Source organism: Dermacentor albipictus, chromosome 10 (assembly GCF_038994185.2).
Source record: "Dermacentor albipictus isolate Rhodes 1998 colony chromosome 10, USDA_Dalb.pri_finalv2, whole genome shotgun sequence".
Classification (NCBI taxonomy): Eukaryota; Metazoa; Arthropoda; class Arachnida; order Ixodida; family Ixodidae; genus Dermacentor; species Dermacentor albipictus.
The window spans coordinates 23,730,571-23,749,787 of record NC_091830.1 but is presented as its reverse complement, the minus strand read 5'-3'; the positions used below and the strand labels follow the sequence as shown (position 1 = coordinate 23,749,787).

General features: G+C 44.9%; 2 protein-coding genes across 6 annotated transcripts in view; one reads left to right on the top strand and one right to left on the bottom strand.

Moving 5' to 3' along the window:
- LOC135921702 (uncharacterized) overlaps positions 1-12,237 on the top strand; it is a 120,764-nt gene extending 108,527 nt beyond the window's left edge. For all 5 annotated transcript variants that reach the window (XM_070527019.1, XM_070527017.1, XM_070527018.1 and 2 more), the window contains 5 exons: positions 1,447-1,644; positions 3,096-3,346; positions 5,280-5,486; positions 7,019-7,211; positions 10,502-12,237. In XM_070527019.1, coding sequence (XP_070383120.1) covers positions 1,447-1,644; positions 3,096-3,346; positions 5,280-5,486; positions 7,019-7,211; positions 10,502-10,655 — 1,003 coding nt within the window. In that variant the 3' untranslated portion in view covers positions 10,656-12,237. The remainder of the gene's footprint in view (positions 1-1,446; positions 1,645-3,095; positions 3,347-5,279; positions 5,487-7,018; positions 7,212-10,501) is intronic.
- The window catches only part of B9d2 (B9 domain-containing protein 2), a 969,675-nt gene that overhangs the window by 146,699 nt on the left and 803,759 nt on the right, over positions 1-19,217 (bottom strand). The window lies entirely within an intron of this gene.

The following is a 19,217-nucleotide window of genomic DNA, read 5'->3' as shown; positions in this document are numbered from 1 at the left end:
AGGGCGCAATGGCCTTGAATTTTTTATAGAAGACGTCATTTTATGCACTCAAGCACAAAAGTAACTGGAACGCCAACGCTTTTCGTCGGACACTTTATAAATTAATGTCTCTAAAGTTGCGTAGTACTGAGAACACGCTCTTAGTAAATGCGCCTTTCGAGCCCACCCGCTACAATTTGCAAATTGAAATATGGGCCGTAATGCAATGAAATAATATGGTAATTAGTTTACTTATGTCAATTATTCAATAAGGCAGTTTGATTTCTTGTAGAACTAGTAGGCTGCCTCATCGGGTAAGTTATTTCGAGGTATGAAATTATTGAATTTTCGGAAGTTTGCCACAGTTAAAGAAGGCCACCCTGAATTACGAATTTTGTCATTCCACTTTACATCTGTGATGAACAGGAATCAAACATTTTATTTCATTTGTCTCTACTTAAAGGGCCGAGGGAATTTCCTACGGGGAGGCTTGAGCACATATGTTCTTTGATTTTAAGATCGTCCTGGCTAAATGCAAAGGCGCACAGGTCACCAACACCACAAAGAGGACACTCTAGCTCAGACCTCTTAGCTAAATACACGGGAAAGGAGAAACCGCTCTTCTGGGCCAACCACTACACAAAGTTTGGTAAGAGTTGTACTTCAAGGAAAGAAAAAGTTAAAATCTAGTGGTTGTTGGCAGCGTATCTTTAAAAACGATATATGTTTGAAAGTCGTCAATACTCGGAAAATTAATGTATCAGGCTTACAATTCTGTAACTTAGCATTGGAAAAAGACACCACAATTCTGTAGATTACATCTAATAATACATTTAAAGCGGACAAAATTGATGTACTATACACCGCTCGGCGGTATATGGTTTTTATGTGAGTATGGCTTTTGCAAAACTCTTGTGAACATTGTAATAAATTCACGCAAGCTGTAAGTCTATGGATCAAATTTGTCCGTTTTATATGCTCTAACAAATGCAGTTTACAAAATAGCAATAGCTATTTTTTATGCAGAGGGAGAATTTTATAAACTTCCGTATTCTATTCTTTTAAGCTCACAATTTAAAGAGAGATATTGTAAAAGCATTCAGGCCATCAATCCCAATTGCTCTTCCAGCAGTCACTGGACTTTAATTTTAAATAGAAAGTTAAACAAGTTTTATTAAAATCCTCCCAGGGGCTTTCTCAGAAAAGCATTTCCACGTTTCACATATATTTGACTCGGAGTTGGGCCCGAGCTCAAGCTGCTTCTTAAGCACAGCCTCTCTGCTGGCCGGGGGCCCAAAGGGGCCTCTTGGACCAGGCGGAGAGATTTGCCAGGATCACTGGTGTCCTGGAATAGGGACCCACCCAACTGCTTCCCTCCCACCGTACCATTTTCCTTATTCCCTTCTGCCCTCTCAATAATTGGTAAAGATTTTCCTCCTCCTCCTCCTCCCCCTCCAATGCTCGCAGGTTGTTCACGTCCACCGTGCAAATCATGGGCCTGTTCGGCTACGGCTCGGTGTTCATCCTGCTCTCAGCCGAGCTCGTCATGGACGTCATGAGGCAGTTCTTCGGTGACAAGGTCACGCTCACCTTCTGCTACTGGCTCATCATCATCTCTGCCGCCATGGGCGTTCTAATGCTGCTGGGAACGCCCAAGGACTTCGGGTGAGCCACGTCATTGGTCATGCGGAACCTTTGTACGCGTGACGTCAGCACTAAGCCACCGCCGAGCGTCTAAAGCTCCATACAGTGAAAGAGAGACATCAAGTTAAGCTACGTTAGTGAATTGTACTTCTGAGACTAGCGCTGCTACGAATATGGCTACTACTCGGTTGTAATATGTAGTAAATATTTAACCATATTTGTTTTGGAATACATTACTTGACACAGTGCGTGTGTGTGTGTTTTGTTTTAAATTTTGTGTTTTAAACAGTGCGCCTAGTTATTGGCCTTTTTCAGCATTCTCTTTAACTTTTTTTTTCAGAAACAGCATGCTTAAACATGTACATTTGTCGATCCTTTTGTGCATGTTAATATTCCAAAACAACAAGTTTTAAAATCTACAACGTCAGATCGGTCGTTGCTTTAAGTGTTGTGCTGCAAAACGGCGCGTCTCATGATCTTGAAGTTCTCAGACACTCTAGCAGAAAAGTCGGTTTTGCAAAGTGCCGAGACTTTGTAGACCAGAGAAAGCGCGGAAAATGAAGAACGGTTTAGATATCACGCTGAGCTTTACTTGGATTAGCCAGGTATAATTACCTGTTACGCTGATCTATGCAATCTTGTCTGAAGTACTTGCGTGTAATTTATGATAGGTATAAAATAGGTAACATAAAGGCGATAAGGACGAAATGTGTGTGCACCAAAATCTCAGAAACAGCAGCCTCAATTTGTCGGTTGCTTCCTACACACGCTGCCACAAAGCCACGCGGCAGCAGACTCGGAGACTGTAGTGAAACAGTTATTATCTGCGCCTTGCTAATTGCACCTTGGTACTACCGCTTCCGCTACCGTATAACGTAGGACAATACCATTATTCGAGTGAAAAAGTAGCTGCGCTTTACGTTCAGGTGTGTCCTGCTGCTAGTAGATCATTGAAAGAGATTGAGTAGAAGCTGCGTCATGCTATCGGAAAGTGCGTAAGCGTGCATCTGCAGTGGTGATCAGTGAGCAGGAGCACGTGCAGTCGGCATCAAAAGTCCAGTCACTCCGAGGGGCCGATCTGAGAAAGAGTAGAATTTCCCCGCCGTTTGTCACTGTGACCAGTGGAAACCTGAAACGGTGGGGTTCGCACGCGCTAGCACAGGCTGCAAATCCGAATACCAGGCTCTGTGTCCAGACTGCAGAAGTATCCAGCTTTTCCTAGCACTTTGTACACTTTCGGCGTCTACTTCACGCCAGTGGCAACGTATGCAAGAGAAACTTCCCGATGCTATATTCGGTTGTTTGAGCCGCGGTTTTAGGTGAAGAGCTGTTAGTATTTTCTTTTTTCTGGCGTTTATCTTCGGTCATACGAACGACAACCGCATCGACGACACCCGCCGAGCAAACCTGGGGCGGGCGGCCATGATAGAAAGCCTGGATGCGAATTTGCCTTCTGCTACGGCGATGCGCAGGTTCGCCGCTTTCGGCGCCATGGGCGCGACTGCGGCGGCCTTCTTGATCATCGTGGGCGTCTGCTGCGCCTGGATGCACGACGGACGCGCGGCGTTCCCCCGGGAGTCGCCGCACGTGGGTTTCGCGGCCTTCTTTCGGGGCTTCGGCACCATCATGTTCTCGTACGGTGGCGCCGCCATGTTCCCCACCATCCAGAACGACATGAGGGACCGAAGCCGGTTCCCCATGGCCGTGGCGTACGCCACCATTGGTGAGTGAGCGGCTCGGAAGGGGGAGGGCACGGGTGGGCGAGATCTAACTCGACGTTAAGAGGAAGCTTCAGCTCGGGCCCAACCCCGGCGCGGCCTATTCAAATACACGTAAAACGCAAAAACGTTCTCTGAGATAGCCCCTGGACCGATTTTGGTGAAATTTGTTGCATTTGAGAGAGAATGTCAAATAATAGTGACTGTTGGAAGCGAAATTTCGATTTAGGACTTGAGTTTCGTTAAAGAAATTTTCAAAAATTTTCAAGTTTGAAAAAAATTGAAGCTCGAAGTTTACAAATTACTAGCTCTGCACCAAGAACAGATATTGTGGTTTTGTAAACGGCCTCCATCAGATCATTGAATGCGGATAAATTTGATGTGTCATATTATGTCTTACTATTATGTCTTCTTATTATGAATTTGTTACGTCGTGTACAAGGCTATTGGAAAAGCTGTGTTTCCATATTACTGAATTTTTCGAGATTCATGTGTAACATACCAATTTTGTCCGCTTTAGATGTACTATTAGTTGCAATTCAAAGAATTGTGGTATCATTTTTCATTGCTAAGTTACAGGGTTGTAAACTTGATAGTTTCGTTTTTTGAAAATTATCGATGTTTGCCACTCTTTAACAAACAATTTACAACCTCAATCAAAAATTCAATACCAACAGTCGCTAGAGTTTAAGTTTTCCTTTAAATGCAACAAACCTCGTCAAATTTGGTTCAGTGGTTAACGAGAAAAACGAATTCTCCTTTTACATGTATTTACACAGGAGCACCCGAGCTAAAGCTTCCTCTTAAACAGAAATGACATCGGGCGGGCCACATGATGCGTTACGCAGGCAACCGGTGTCTTTATGAGAGTTGCAGTATTGGTGCCAAGAGAAGGTAAGCGCAGTCGAGGATAGCAGGAAACTCGGGTGTTGTGCTGAAAGTAGTAAATTTGCAGGCAGTAGTATAGAGTCAGCTGACGCCAGCAGACACGGTTAATCAAAGTTTACCAGTAGAAGTGTACCTTCTGTATTAGAGCATTAATCAAATCACGAGCACATTTCTCCAAAGACGCATTATTAGCTTTACACTTTGCCTTCATTCACAGTCACATTAATTATGGCATTGTTTCCTGGGGAACCACATATAACTGTTACATCTCGTTTATTCAGCACTTACAAAGCCAAGCAGTACGCATTATCACTAACACTGGGTTTTTCAATAGTGCTACTCTCTTACTTCGTGAAAATAATATCCTTGTTGTAACGAACTTGTTCAACTATCATCTAATAATTCTTTTATAAATAACTTACTAAGCAGCTCTCATACCAGTTCATTGATTCCACGTACCTCATCAATAATAATAACACTAGGTTTGCACGCAACACCAATTTTCTACTAGCTATGGTTCATTCTTACTATGGAAAAATGACATCTTCACTCGCTGCTCTAAAACTGTGGAATGGTTTACCCATCAGCATTAAATCTTCATCCTTACATGCATTTATTCATGCCCTTAAGCTATTTTATATGTATAACAAAGTTTAAGTCATTCATTACAGTACATTGGCCATTTGTATGCATTGACAGTTTCTTTATGCGCTATAGGCTTGTATACAGAAAATTTGTTTTCGTTAATTTTATTTTTCTATGTTGTATTTTAGGATTGTGCGTTTTTTTAGTTAGCTTCCCTCTTTTAATACATCTCTCCAGTGTTATTATTACCCGGGGGTCGAGTCGCAGTCTTTGACTTTCGGACCCTCGTCGGGACATTGTGTCTTACCAATTCATTGCACTTAAAGAATAATAAACTAAATCTGAACCAGAGATCGCTGGGCTAGGCCCTCTACCGTTAGTGGACGATCTACGCGTTTGCGACAACTTGAGCGCTAGCGACACTGCTTTGCAGTCGGCCTTTAATGAGCGCTTTTTCGTTGTCAGCTCTCGTGGGCCTGTACGTGGTCATGGCCACCTTGGGTTACCTGACCTTCGGCAACGAAGTCGGGGCCAACATCCTGCTCTCCATCGGTGACGGCGGTGTCAGCATCGCCGTCCAGCTGCTCTTCATCGTGCATCTTGTCACCGCCTTCCTCATCGTCATCAACCCCATGTGCCAGGAGGTCGAAGGACACCTCGGTATCCCTGCAGGTTTGTGCCTTCACTGTACTATACACTGTGTTTTAACGAACACTTTCAATTTTTTGAAATGTTGCCTATAGCAGACAGGTGAATTCTAGTACATGAGGCGGTCTATTCGAAGCGGCGGACGCTAGTCACACAAAAAGTTGAAATGCGAAATCGACTAATTAATACAAATTCGCTAATTGACTTTTTAGCTCTTTACCTTATGGCCCATATTGCAATTTACAAATTCCAGCCGTGGAATTCCCAAGGCGGATCCACTTGGGACGAATTCTCAGGACGACACCAGTTTCGAGATAACAATTCCCGAACTTTCCGGAGAAATGCATTGCCGTTCTAGTTGATTTGTTAACAAAACGTCGTTTTAAGCATTGAAACACACTTAAGTCATACGACTTAAGCGGGTGGTACGATTTAATTGCTCCCGCATAGTGTGTGGTCTAGGCTTTCTCACGAGGTAAACACATGTGTCGCCGAATCTCCATGCTCAGGCAGCACTTCGCATAGTTTTTCCAGCCTTAGGATTAAAGGATCAGCGTACTGCTCACAGCAGGATGATAGTTTCTCGACTGCCGCTGACGGGCAACAGATTGCCATGGAGCGAGCGAAGTGTTTTTCCCACCAGCTCTTTGCACACATCTCGCTCTTCGCTTTGCGTAGGACCCGTGCCGTCATGCTTAAGAAAATGAAGACGTTTACAGTGAGGAAATGCGCGATGAAAAAGTTGTAAAATGAACCAAATTTCCAGAATACATAAATAGGTGACCCTTATTTCTGCCAGGAAGTTAAAGCAGGTCAAACCAAGCTTCACGCAGAAGTACTGGTGCGACGTGCCCAGTAATAACACAATTAGAAATTGATATCAAGCTTTAGGAAGGACTACGAAACAGTAGACAATCATACTCACTCCCACACCTACGCGAAAACAGAGCATTGGGGAAAAAAAGGAAGTGCATCGTTTTGCTAACATTCGACAAGGTATTTGATGGGAGGGGGCCGGTTCAAACACCTTGTAGTGTATATTGTGAACCGGCTACCGGTGAAACGGTGATTACGTACAGCTGTTCTTGGCGTCTCATCGTGGAGAACACAATTAGCCGCATAGCGAACTAGTCATGGATGTGGTTGATAATTGTGGAGGCTCTTTGACGCGGCGTCACTTTAATTCCGGCTGCAGAGTTCTACTTTAGTCTTTAGATTTGTCCTGTTGAAGTGTTCTACTTTAGTCTTTAGATTTGTCCTGTTGCTCTTCCTTTCCTTTTTCCTTTTTCCTCCCCTCCTTCCTATCTTCCGTTTCTGTGCTGCTGTCACCTCCCTTCTGAAGAGTAGGCAGGCATTGAGCCCCTTCTGGTGGCAGTTGCCAGCCTGCTCCTCGCTTTCCCTTTCCTGTTAACTGTGTATATGTATATATGTGTTCAAAACAAATAATAATAATAATTGCCAGCTTGTTCAAACAATCGCCTCATGGCAGAACTCCCATACATAGTCACATATATGCCTTATCGTCATGATACTCTCTCTTCACCTCGCTTTTACAGAGTTCACGTGGAAAAGGGTGGCCATGCGATCGGCCATCATGCTGGCGCTGCTGTTCACCACAGAGACAGTGCCACATTTCGGCAAAGTGCTGCCACTGGTGGGTTCCTTCATGGTCGGCCTGACCACCTTCATCCTGCCCTGCCTCTTTTACTACAAGCTATGCTCCCAGACGGCGCCCGAGTGGAAAGAAAGGTGGGCTTACTGACCTTGTTTCACTCTCTTAGATTGAATTGATTGGTGGGGTTTGAGGTCGCGAAGCAATGCACGAGCTTAATACGCCGTAGCATGTTGGACTACGAATCATCTCAGATCACTTGGGGTTCCTTAAATTTCACAAAAAAGCCCAGAACTCAAGGGTTATTTTGCATTCATTCCTCACCAAAATTCGGTGGCGTGTCCTCGAGCTCCGCAGCACAATGCTAAGGCGGTGTCTTAATTAATGCGGGTTCCAGCGACAGTTGGCTCTGAGGCAGAGAAACGGATGTCTAAGGCTATGCTTTTGCAGTGTGTTTACGCCGGAAGTGATTGCGAAGCCGGAAACGCGGCACACCAGCCACGTTTCAGACATCAGCTATTGCCTCTGGGCCACCGCGGTGGATAGAATCCTGGGTTGATTGTCAAGAACAACGGGGCCCCTTCCAGAGCTGGAGTAGTGATGGTTTTAAAGTTATAACATTTTGGCTGGTCTGTATGCTGTGCAATATAAGCAATAGGAATCCTCTTGGCTATACTGACGAGAGGAGCAGGCTGTCCCTAATTTGACTACCGTTTCCTGAACCCTGTTGGCGTATGTAGACTCTTTAAATGGAGTAACCCTTAGAGCAGCAGAGATGGAGCAACGCATTGAAAATATAAAAGGGAACTTCGGAAGTAAAAAAAAAATTATGCGCTGAACAGGCACCCCAAAGATTAAGATCGACAACAACAGGATTACTACATGTTTAATTCTGAAACTGACCAACTAGCCTAACGCGACGTCGTTTCGAAAGGAAACACTCAGCTTTCTTTCAAGACGCCGTAATGGCTAAACCCACGTAGCCCACACTAAACTGTTCGGTGAGACTAAATTTTGAACATGAAAGCTCATTTTATCCTATTACAGTGTCATATTCAGATACCAAGTTGACAAGTAATCGTTGTTTAGAAACGAAATCAGTGTTCCTTCTAATATTGTGAACCGTTACTGCACTTAGCCTGTGATTGAACGAAGTGAACCTACTCCATCGCTGAGATGGAGGACTTTCTGTAAGGGGGAGTAAAATAAGATACAGTTACTCTCCAAGAAAGAATCACCGATGCTACCTTTGTTGTCAGAGTGCCGCGAAAGGCTTGTTAGCATACGCTCCACCACGATTCAGAGAAGCACACTCAAAACGCATAACTCTCGAAAAAATGAGATTGAAGACACACAGTTAATTCTTAACGAACAGTCACCACTACTCCTGTGCTCGGAGGGTGGTGTAGGATTGCCATTATTCGCCCTGCTAGGCTTCAGAGCCCCCCACTTGGAGAAAGAGAACTGGTAAAACAGGAAAGGTATACAAAGGACAAACTAATAGTTTCTCAAAACGAATCACCAGTACTCCTTTTGCATTTACAATGCGGCGGAAGTTTGTCAGCATTCGCCTTCTCACGTTTCAGAAACGCACACTCTGGAAAGGAGAACTGTCGAAAAACCCCAAACACTGACTAGCTAAAAAAATAAAGGCAGAACCCATCTCACAATGACTGTCAATGTTAATGTGAGTAGCACTGAAGCAACGTGACGCTGGCCCGCCATTCGCCGAACGCAAGTCACGTGCATTCGGCGAATGCTCCGAATTGCCACGATCGTTGGCGAGTGTGCACGGGATCACACAGAAAAGCAATAGTGATGGTGCATACAAGGGATATGTTGCAACAGAACTGCTTGTTGGCCTAGTTGGTGCTTGCTAAAAGACATGTTTCTTGCCGCAATTGAACACTCACAGAAGGAAGACGTGTTGTCTTTATGGGTCTTCCTTGAGTGAGTGTTCAATTGCGGCAAAAAACATGTCTTTTAGCAAGCAAGGGGCACCCGAGAATGGGGTGACCCGACAAGCCAGTGAATGCCGCATTCTCCTGTGAATGTGCACCCCTGCCGTACGGAAATTAAGGGTGGTCGACAGACAGAAGCGTCCAAACTGAATTGTTGTAACACAGCCGCAAAGTGTACGACTGCTCGGTGCTCGTCCATTGCTCCCGCATGGCGCTGGCCTGCACATACTCCCGAATTCAATCCAACTGATCGCCACGAGCTTCCGCCGTCTTCGCCTCATGGACCCGCGAGTGGCTTCGAAGTGTTGCTTCGCCGCGCGGCCGCATGAATTCTTCTAATTAATGGACGCTAAGGACTTTCGGGTGATGCAAGGCACACGAAACGGCACGGAGCGATGCTGCTTGCGGCCGTGAAGTGTCCTTTCTGTTCGAGTTCGCGCTGCTTCTTGCCGACGGCGCGTCTTTCTCCGGTGTCAGACGAGGCTCAGTGTTGCTTTTTCTTTTCTTTTTTCAAACTCCCAACTTTCTCTTGGGTCACCGGGAAAGAACGTTGTCGGTTCCGAGACAAGCAAATCACCCGGTTTACGCGACCCCTTTAAGCTGTTCGTGTAAAGACAGACGGAGCGTAACCCCCTTGCTTCCCCCTCCCCCGCCGCCAGCGTGTCGGGCGAGAAGGACCGTTCGTACCGTGTAAGTGGCGGATCATGTTACAGCGGGGCTGAGGAGTGGCCTCCCTCCTGCCAAAACACGCCGTCGCAGCCGTTCTTGTCCGGGAACACGGTTAGAGACACACACATCGGAAAGCGCGTGATGTATCTTAAGAAGAATGATATTCGCATTAAAAGAGTCACGGATACCACAGGGGTAGCGATGATTACCTTTAAGGGAGTAACTGTTCTTAATGCGTGAGCATTAGGAATGTTAAACTGAGAAAAAGTATGTATATATAGTGCTGCTGGCAGTGGTCTGTTCCCGATCAACGTCAGTACCACTTATCTCCTCGAAGCGATCGGAAGTGTGTCGAGTGAGATCCAGAATAGCACTTTGAACTATGGGGAATGCGGGTTAAGTCATGAACCCGGAACCTCTAAGAGGTGCGAGATCATGCTAACGCACTTCTCTCACATTTACCCCCAAATCACCGCTGCATTTTTCACTCCTCTGCTTTTGAGAGGTTGCGAATACAGTGTGGGGGAAATTTCTGGGCATTCCCTACGCAAGGGGAATGCCCAGAAACTGGGATGCCCAGTGGACACTGGGAAAAGGAGAAGGCTAAAAAAAGGGGGAGTTTAATAAACTGCGCTTACTCCCTCGAGAGGAGTGACAAGTACTCCTCTTCTGAGGGTGCATGTGGAGGAGGTTTCTCCAGCTTGCGACCCGCCAAGCTTCGGAGACTCGCATTCTCTTATGCGATGACCAGCAATGCGTGCAACCAATCAATTTGTCCATTTAATCCTTTTTTTCAGGACCATACCTACGTGGGAGAAAGTGGTGATACTGGTCACTCTCGTCGCCGGTTTAATCGGAACCATCGCGGGCACAGGAGCTTCCATAGAGGACCTCGTCAAGCCCGGCTCATTCGCCCTGCCTTGCTTCATCGACCCGAACGTGAAGCCGTGACAAACAACGGCGACATGCAGAGAGCACGACGCGACCAACGTCTGGGACAGCATTTTCCCTTATGGGGAGCAAACAACGCTGTTACGGCCCCTGCGAAAGAAAGACCTGCCCGAGGAAACGCAAGATCCGAGTGTGACTGGTGCTCAGTTGCCAGCGTGTTTTGAAGCAGTCCACTTCAGTCTGCATAATTTTGAAAACCGTTGTGGACTTTGCCGACGACAAATGCAGGTGCTAAATGCTTGCGTTGGAGAACTCTTGTATCATATAACGCATGTCACATCACGAAGAAATAGTTTTCGGTTGGCATTTGGGGACATACCAACCAGCATTCTGAATAGCATACGCGTCACAACGTTGTCTGTTGATAGAACCAGGAACCATATTGAACAAAGCAGTTTTTGTCGTCACGCAAGAATATTTAACATCAATCGACTGGCTACATAATTGTGTCTGTGTTATGTACAGAGTGTTTTGTTAGGCTTATACTGCGGATAAAAGCCCAGGCTTGTATATAGATTACGCAATATTCCACTATTTTAGTCAGCTGCTTGAAGAGGTGGATATCACAGGTTATGCGGTGGACTCAATATACACGAGCTCATTAACAAAGTTTGCACAAACTAAATTTTGATAGCTTTAGGACTGATACTGTTAAAGCGCAAATGAAGCCAGTCCTTGCACAAAACATGTAGATGTAGTCGGACTGCCCACATTAGCATCAGTTGTGAAATATCTGTGTCTAAGCGGTGAGACGAGAAATATTGGTATTCTGCCTGACACCATCGCAAAACAAAAACATTGCATTTCTGAGAAGAAAACTAAGTAGTAAATTAATGAATTTAGTGGCAGAGTATTCGTGAAGATCTGCAGAAGTTAGCTCTAGTGTAAAAATTACTGGCCTCCAGACATCACTGAATCGTTGCGTTCATTCTTCAGTGTCAACATGTGCCCATAGGTAAGTGACTAAATGTGTGATTACTTGATGTACCTTAATAGGCATCGAATATTATTTCTGGTGCCAGTAATTGCTGCTTCTTAGAATATACCGCCTGAAACGTCGAGATTGTGCTATCTGGCAGAGGCAGCTTTCGCAGGATATGTATAGGCTTAAAGATACAGGAAAGAAGACACTATGGCATAACACTCATTACGCGAATCTACACCATATAGGTTATGCTTGGGGACGGGGGCTTCGGGTCAAGACTTGTTTGCGTGTGTGTGCATCTCACGGCTGAAGACTTCGAAGTGGCCATTTGCGGAGCTATCGATCTTCGCCGGCGGCGTACTCTGTGGTGGAACCTGACGGTACAAAGTGGGGTACGGCGTGGTACAACGACTGCTAACGCTTGTTTTCGTGACTCAGGATGCTGTATTCTTGTGCTTCTGTGGCACCGCAAGGCTGCTGTTTTGACCAAAGGACTGCTGAACGCTGAGGAGACAGCGCAGAACAGGAGTATTTCCTGTTCGTCTCTTCTTATTGCAGCTCATTTTTAGAGCTTTTATTAACGTGTACAGTTCAGCTGCATGCTCGTTGAACATAATGGCCAATCTTACAATAAATACATATTTTTTTTTTTACAGACATCGAACTCTTGTTTTACTTGGCGTACCAAGGCCGGGAAACCACACTGAGCAACATTTTGAATGCGAAATCAGTGTTGTGAAAGAAATCTGGAAGGAAAAACAAGCAGTAGTGCAAGTGACACAAAGGAAGAACTTAGTTGACACATTCTGCCGGTATTTCTGGTTATACTTCGTGAAAGTAGTTTGCTAAATGACCCTCAGCATATGTTATTGCTTATAGTTTGATCAGCGCGTGTGGCAAAATCTTGGAATCGCTGGCACGTTCGGAAAAACCGGCCCTTGGGTTCACCCACATCTATGCGTCATACCCGGAAGGATGTGATATATATTCAGCTGTTTCGAACCCTGTGAACTTTAAATTTTAGGCTAGCAGACGCGTGAAGAATGGGAAAAAGGAGATGAAATACGGAGTTGTGTCTGGTGCTTCGGTTATAAAGTACACTCTTTGAATGGCACGGCAGGGATGCAAGATGCAAACATCCTGGAAAAATAAAGCCCATGTGTTGTTTCAAGATTGTAGTTGGCTAAAATGATCGCTTAAAAAAGACAAGTCATTACCTGTATTTGATCTTTCATAACAGGAGTTAGCTTCAAGCAATTAAGAAACTTGGTTGCAGAAAACAACATTAAGCTAAGTGCACGATCTCCGCTGTGCAAATAACAGATTGCTTCAAAGTTGGCAGGAGCCTCTGCAATTCCTTGTTCCTTCAGTACGCTTCCACAAACGGAGAAGCACGTAATTCAACCGATACGTCGTTGTTGCTCCGAGCAAACGGAACCGCCAGCTGCTATTCCCTTCCCCCTTTCTGTTGTTCACTTCCCTTTTCTCTTATACGATACATCATCACCAACCACCTCGTTAGAAGACTTCCTTGCGCACCACCATTCAAGCTTATGAGCCCTGGAGCATGAAGGTATGGTTTCTTCGCAAGATCGAATTTAGCGGTATTTTTCCAAAGTTCTAGCTCCAGATTTGATGTTAGGACGCCAGTTTAAATCTGGAGTTGATTTACCGTTTGTGCTCTCTCTATCCTGCACCATTCCCGCATTCGATTCCCGGGCACTCCAAGCCGGGATTAAGTTTGAAGATTTTGCAAAGAAATCTCTGAAAGGGATTTTCAGTAGAAAAGGAAACGAAAGGAAATTGCCTAATTGGGCGAATAAATCAGAGCGACGTCTTAGTTCTCGGATGCTGTGAGGCTTAATGAGGTCTTACCGAAGACTTAGCTCTCAAAGACGGCTCGATACTGCCTAGGAGCAAATTGGAAGGATTTACCGTAGCTGGTCGAAGTGAAATGGCCGCATCGGATCAGAACTTTAGCAGTATCTAGTCCTGCGTTTTATTTATGGTGTCACGATTGCTTTTTTATTGTGTTGACGAAGAGATTAGTAGAGGTGGGCTGAGTGTTACGTTCTAAGAGAGCGATGTCGCGATAAAAGGACATAAGAAAACTGAAGGCACAAAGAAGTTGTTGTGGCGGTCCGGGAGATTGGCCCTTCTGTAAAACACAGGCGTGGAAATTAATGCTTAATCGTCTTTTCAATATGCTATAACGGCAACGAAGAATTTGATACTTCAGGGAATAACTATCAGGCGTTTTTCGGCGGTAGCATTCACATCGAGAAAGCTTCAGAAGAGCATTTGTGAGCATTAAACTTCGTACAAGAGCATATATGTGGTTGTTTTCATGGCTTCAAACATTTTGAGAAAACTCTGTGTAATTTATACAAGAGCATATATGCTTCGTTTTATAGTTTTACTCAATTCGAGAAAATGCTTGCTTGTTCCCACAGGAGCAGATATGTCTTTTTTATCGTGGTTTTGTGGAATTTTATTGTGAAACGGCAAAAAGTAAGTAAGAAGATGGTTCTCTGGGGAAGTCGCAAAACTACGGTCGGCAAGGCGATATTTGAACACATTTTGACTCAAGCTATTCTGCAGCGCTAATGGCGGTTGCCATGAATTGCCAACCTAATGAACCATACAGTAGTGTCCCGATGAAAGCTCATGTTTTCGTAGACCAAGGCAACAAACAAACAGGCAAACATTATTCCAAGCAACCGAGCATACTTGAACTATGGAGGCGCAGTAAAGGCCTAGTAAGCAAGTGAGAGTGCCATGCTACCTGAACTGCCGCGACACGCTTTTCTTTGATGCAACATTCACGCACACCCTGCGCGACGAGATAACATCCGAACGCATTATTGTGAAGCCAAAGTCAGGATAAGCATTCACGATTTATGACCAGGAATAAGGGAGATCACAGAGGAGCTTGAATGCCCTACCGCGAGGTGGTGGATCGTCCGAGTCATTTATTACTTCACATCAGTAGGTATGGCTCCCGTGGTATGTGAGGCTAGGTGTATAGAGAGCATGATTCCACTGAACACCACTTCACGAACATCCTGTAGGATAAGTTGGAACAGGTCTTGGAAAACAAGAACAGTGCTTTCGTGTAGAAACTACACCCGTTTCTGCGCCAGTTGTCCTTTGCTTCGATGGTTGTTGGTGTCCCTGAGCTTTGACAACGATATCGGAAAGGTAAATGAATCTGGAGCTAGGGAGACTACTGGTCCCTCGACTGAAGGTCGATCATGCAAGGAAGCGAACTTTCTGTTTTGTACAAGGTACATTAGTGCAGGAAGTATTTAAATTGGCTTAGTTCATAAGTGCAGAGTCTCTTCAGGCACTGCGCGGACCACAGTGCGCGCGAAGATACTAAAGAAAATTACGGTATTCAGAACGTGTAGGACACATCGAAAAACAGTTCTCACTGGACCTTTGCTGCGGGTTTACCTAGCAGTGTAAAATGTTTTATCTAAATATGGTGGAAGGCAGGCAGCTAGATGTTTTCTCCCGGCGTCAATACATCAGAATGTTGTGCGTTCACCTAAGTCATTGTGTTTACAATGTATTACCGCCAGCATATATTGCAAGTGACTCGATGGGTGCTGTGCAAGTACGCTAGACATTAAAGGAGTACTGAGACAAAAAAAATCCATGTGGTTTTTTCTGCTTTAATAAGTAGTTAATGACCCAGTAATCACGGCACGAGACCTCATTTACTTCAGAGCGCGACAGGTAACTATCTGCAGTCTTTTTTGTAGTGACCAGTCCAAGTTTCGGTTTCAGAGAGCAACGAAACGGTCCACCGGGAGTGTAAACAAAGTGGTCACGTGTTCGCAAAAAGCCATGGCGTATGCTCTGCCGCGCAGCCAGCGTGCGGCGCGCCGGCACGCGAGCTTCGTGTTGCTAGTCATCTGCTACGCCTGCACGTGGTTTGCCATGTCCTCGCCATCATCGTCGTCGTCGTCCTCGTTTTCGTCGTCCAGCGGCGATGATTTCCTGCATGTGGGAGTCGCCGCCGTATTAGACGTGGCCAATCACTTTCAATTTGACCCACTGAAGAGCAGCGACTCGGATATTGCGGCCGGCGACGGCGAGCATGTGTAAAGAGCACGTGTAAAGCCGCATGGCAGCCAACGAAAATTCGTGACGTAGCCACATGACGTAGCGTTTTCTTGGCCATTTACAGACCCGGGTGATGTCAATGTCGCGAGGTGCTCTGTTTTACGGTTGGCTGTGCGCACGTACTTTAAAATTGATTTTAAATATGTTCTAAGCAATATTCGCCGCTGATATTTTACACACGATGTGTGTGTGACCCACTAAATCGATCTCACAAGTTATCTCGACTTCAAATGTTTGTGTCAGTACTCCTTTAAATAGTTGATCTTCTCGTATTTGAAATTTCCTGCGGAGAGTCATTGAGGCGCAAAACCTCACAATTACTTAATATAGTACACGTCTTCGAGATACGGTAAATTCCTGGCTAAACAATTTATAACGAGCCAAAACTAAAGAAAAATGAAGAAAACAAACAAAGAGGAAGAACACATTTTAGGCACCTATGTGCCTGTCCATTCAGAAACTAAAACGAAAAGACTACCTTCTCTGAAGAACACGAAAGGAAGAAACTTATATGCTTCATAAATCGCCTTCACAAGGTTAATCAGTATTAATAATAATATTTGGGGTTTTACATGCCAAAACCACTTCCTGATTATGAGGCACGCCGTAATGGAGGACTCCGGAAATTTTGACCACCTGGGGTTCCTTAACGTGCACCTAAATCTAAGCACACGGGTGTTTTCGCATTTCGCCCCCATCGAAATGCGGCCGCCGTGGCCGGGATTCGATCCCGCGACCTCGTGCTCAGCAGCCCAACACCATAGCCACTGAGCAACCACGGCGGGTAGGTTAATCAGTATTAGACCCACACAAACCTATAACGTAACTCGAAGCATGGGAGCTATGTTCATGAGTGCATGAGTTAATGTTGACAACAGCGTTTGCCATGGACATCGAATTTACTTATCATATAATCCGGTGCACATAACGCTGGACGAGGTTCTACCAAGTTGGCATTGTGGAAGTGAGTGTTGAGGAGCTGACAAACCAAACTATAGGCTCGTAAAGAAGATTGTTATCAATGAGTTAAAGCAAAATGTTTCTTTTTTTCTCATTTTAACCGGTTGACAGTCCGGCGTTAGGATAAAGGTTAAACGTCGGGGTCAACTCCAATTTCTCTGTTCATGTACATCTGAAACGCCGGCACGTTCTCAATGGACTATCGATGAACTAATTAGAATAAAATTCCTAGGATATGAGGGAGAAAACTAAAATGTGTCGACTGTAGGGGGCCGCGTGATACAAGACTTGTTTTCATTGAATTTTGCCGATTGCTTATCACCCGCTAAAGCAAGCAATCTATAGAGCCGATAGGGAAGACCCGGCGTCATGCCAACCGAAGATGAAAGGTAAAAAGAACGGGAAATGAAAAGTATCATTACTTAACGCAGTCCTATATGAATATATTTTTATTTGCGGCCATAAAGCATGAAAAAGTGCAGAAAAAGCGGCGGCCCTCAAGAAAACGAAAGCACCGAGCACAAAGTTTACAAATACATAACATCACAATAAAAATATATCGCAATTCAGTACGTGATGTCTTGAATAAACCTAAGTGAACAGACGTGATATAATAATGTAGAGCTTGTGTGAAATTATTGCAATGCCTTGTGAGGGTTTTTCAAAAGGTCTCGCGAACAAAATGCAGAGGCGAGTAATACATCTATTTTTCTTGTCTATCAATATACCAGTGTGGGAAGCTCAGAGAATTGGAATATCGCTGCAGAGTGACGAAGTTGTAAAGTTGATACTCGAGTGTTCTGAAAATCAAAAAAAAAATTTTTTTAGAAGGTAATGGTATTATTAAAAACATTCTTCGAGTAGGTTTGTCTCATCATTTTCTTTTAAATGCAATAATCCTATTAAGTTCTGCATAGTGGATGCCAAGAAACACCGTTCTTCCATTTCCGAGAGATTTTGCAAGAGCACCTCGTTAAATACTCCTATAAAACGATTGCTCTGCTCTCGGACTAGTCCAAACAGTTTATGAAGCCTTGTATAAGTCGGCTCACGCAGCTGGCCTCCATCTTACAATTTAATTTTACGATATCTCTGTGAAACTGCGCTGGGACTAAATTTTCTTAATTATGTCTTGAGACCCACCCCATACCGGAAGATAGCATGAAACCCGGAAAGTACATTTTTGAAATTGCAAACGCGTTGCTTTACAGCAGAAAAGCAGAAGAAAGCGAAACTGCGTGATTTTTTTTTTCTTTTCCGTAGGCCACCTCTGGTCAGCTGTAATGACAAATCATGATGATTCGATGTACCTTCAGCATACTCATTGATCGTTGAACAGCCATAGGAAAAGAAATGGACGGCGTGCATTTGTTCGTGACTCGTAAATTAAGCTGTCACTGATATAAGGTTCCGCTAAACGAAGATTTAGTCCGCGGCGCTTGACGCATCAGTGCGCAGAAGCGACGCACCAGATGTGTGCGTTCAGCCGTGCGACGTCTGTCCAGCCGTCTGTAGCGGTCTTGCACATGCGTGTTCGATCACGGCCGCCTATCACCTAGCTATCTCGGACTGCAGCTGCGGTCTGCTTCAACCAGACGGCGCTAAGCACGATTCCTCCTGCTGCCCCCTCCCCTCCTTGTGACGAGCTATTTCTGAAACTGCTTCTCGGTAGTTCGCTTCAGCACTGCGCAAGCTAGAGAGCAGCCTCAGTCAGTAGAAAAGCTGTGCGCTTGTTAATAAACTGGTAGCTTGCTTAGCGTACAAGTTCCTAGAAGACAGCTTAAATAACAGGCGAAAAAGAGCAGGAAGAAAAAGAGCAGACGATCTCCATTTCTGCGCATCACATGTGTGTTACGCAAGTTAACGTCTGTTATATGTATATATGTAGTATAGTTATGAAGTTATGTGCTATGAAATGAATGTAGTTAGGGGGGCGCTGTTGTACTGGTCCACTCATCTACAAAGCGGTGAACCTTTATCTGTGTTCTCGTACTATAATCAGGGCTTGTATACATCCAACGATTAAATTCGAACGATATTCATTTTCGCTGTTCGTCAGGGATACGAGCATGTGCCACCTAGGTGATCACCGGAATATCGGCGACCATGAAAGCTGGATGATAACAAAGGAATAGAGTCCAGTGAAACGAATTTGCACACTATAGCGGTCCGTTACTGTCACTTGTTACGAAAATGCGCAGGTTTGTGCATTTGTGCATATTATTTGAGCACCTTTCGTGCCTTCCTAGACTGACGCGAGGGTTTTGAGGCAGTGGACTCGGAAGTGGTTTCTCGGCACTGACAAACACAGTTTCCTTCTGCTGTGACTGAATCTGCCAGTGAAACATGACGATGATGACGACGATGATGAGGAGGAGCATGTTGATTACAAAAGATGTGACAGATTCCAGGAAAGGCGGTTGCAGTCCACTCAACTACAACCACTCTAATAAATGATTCGAGGATGAATGCATGCGTTCTGATGCGGTCGGAAGTCACACGCAGGCGTCTCGTGGCTGGTGGCTGCGGCTGCGCTGAAGGAAACT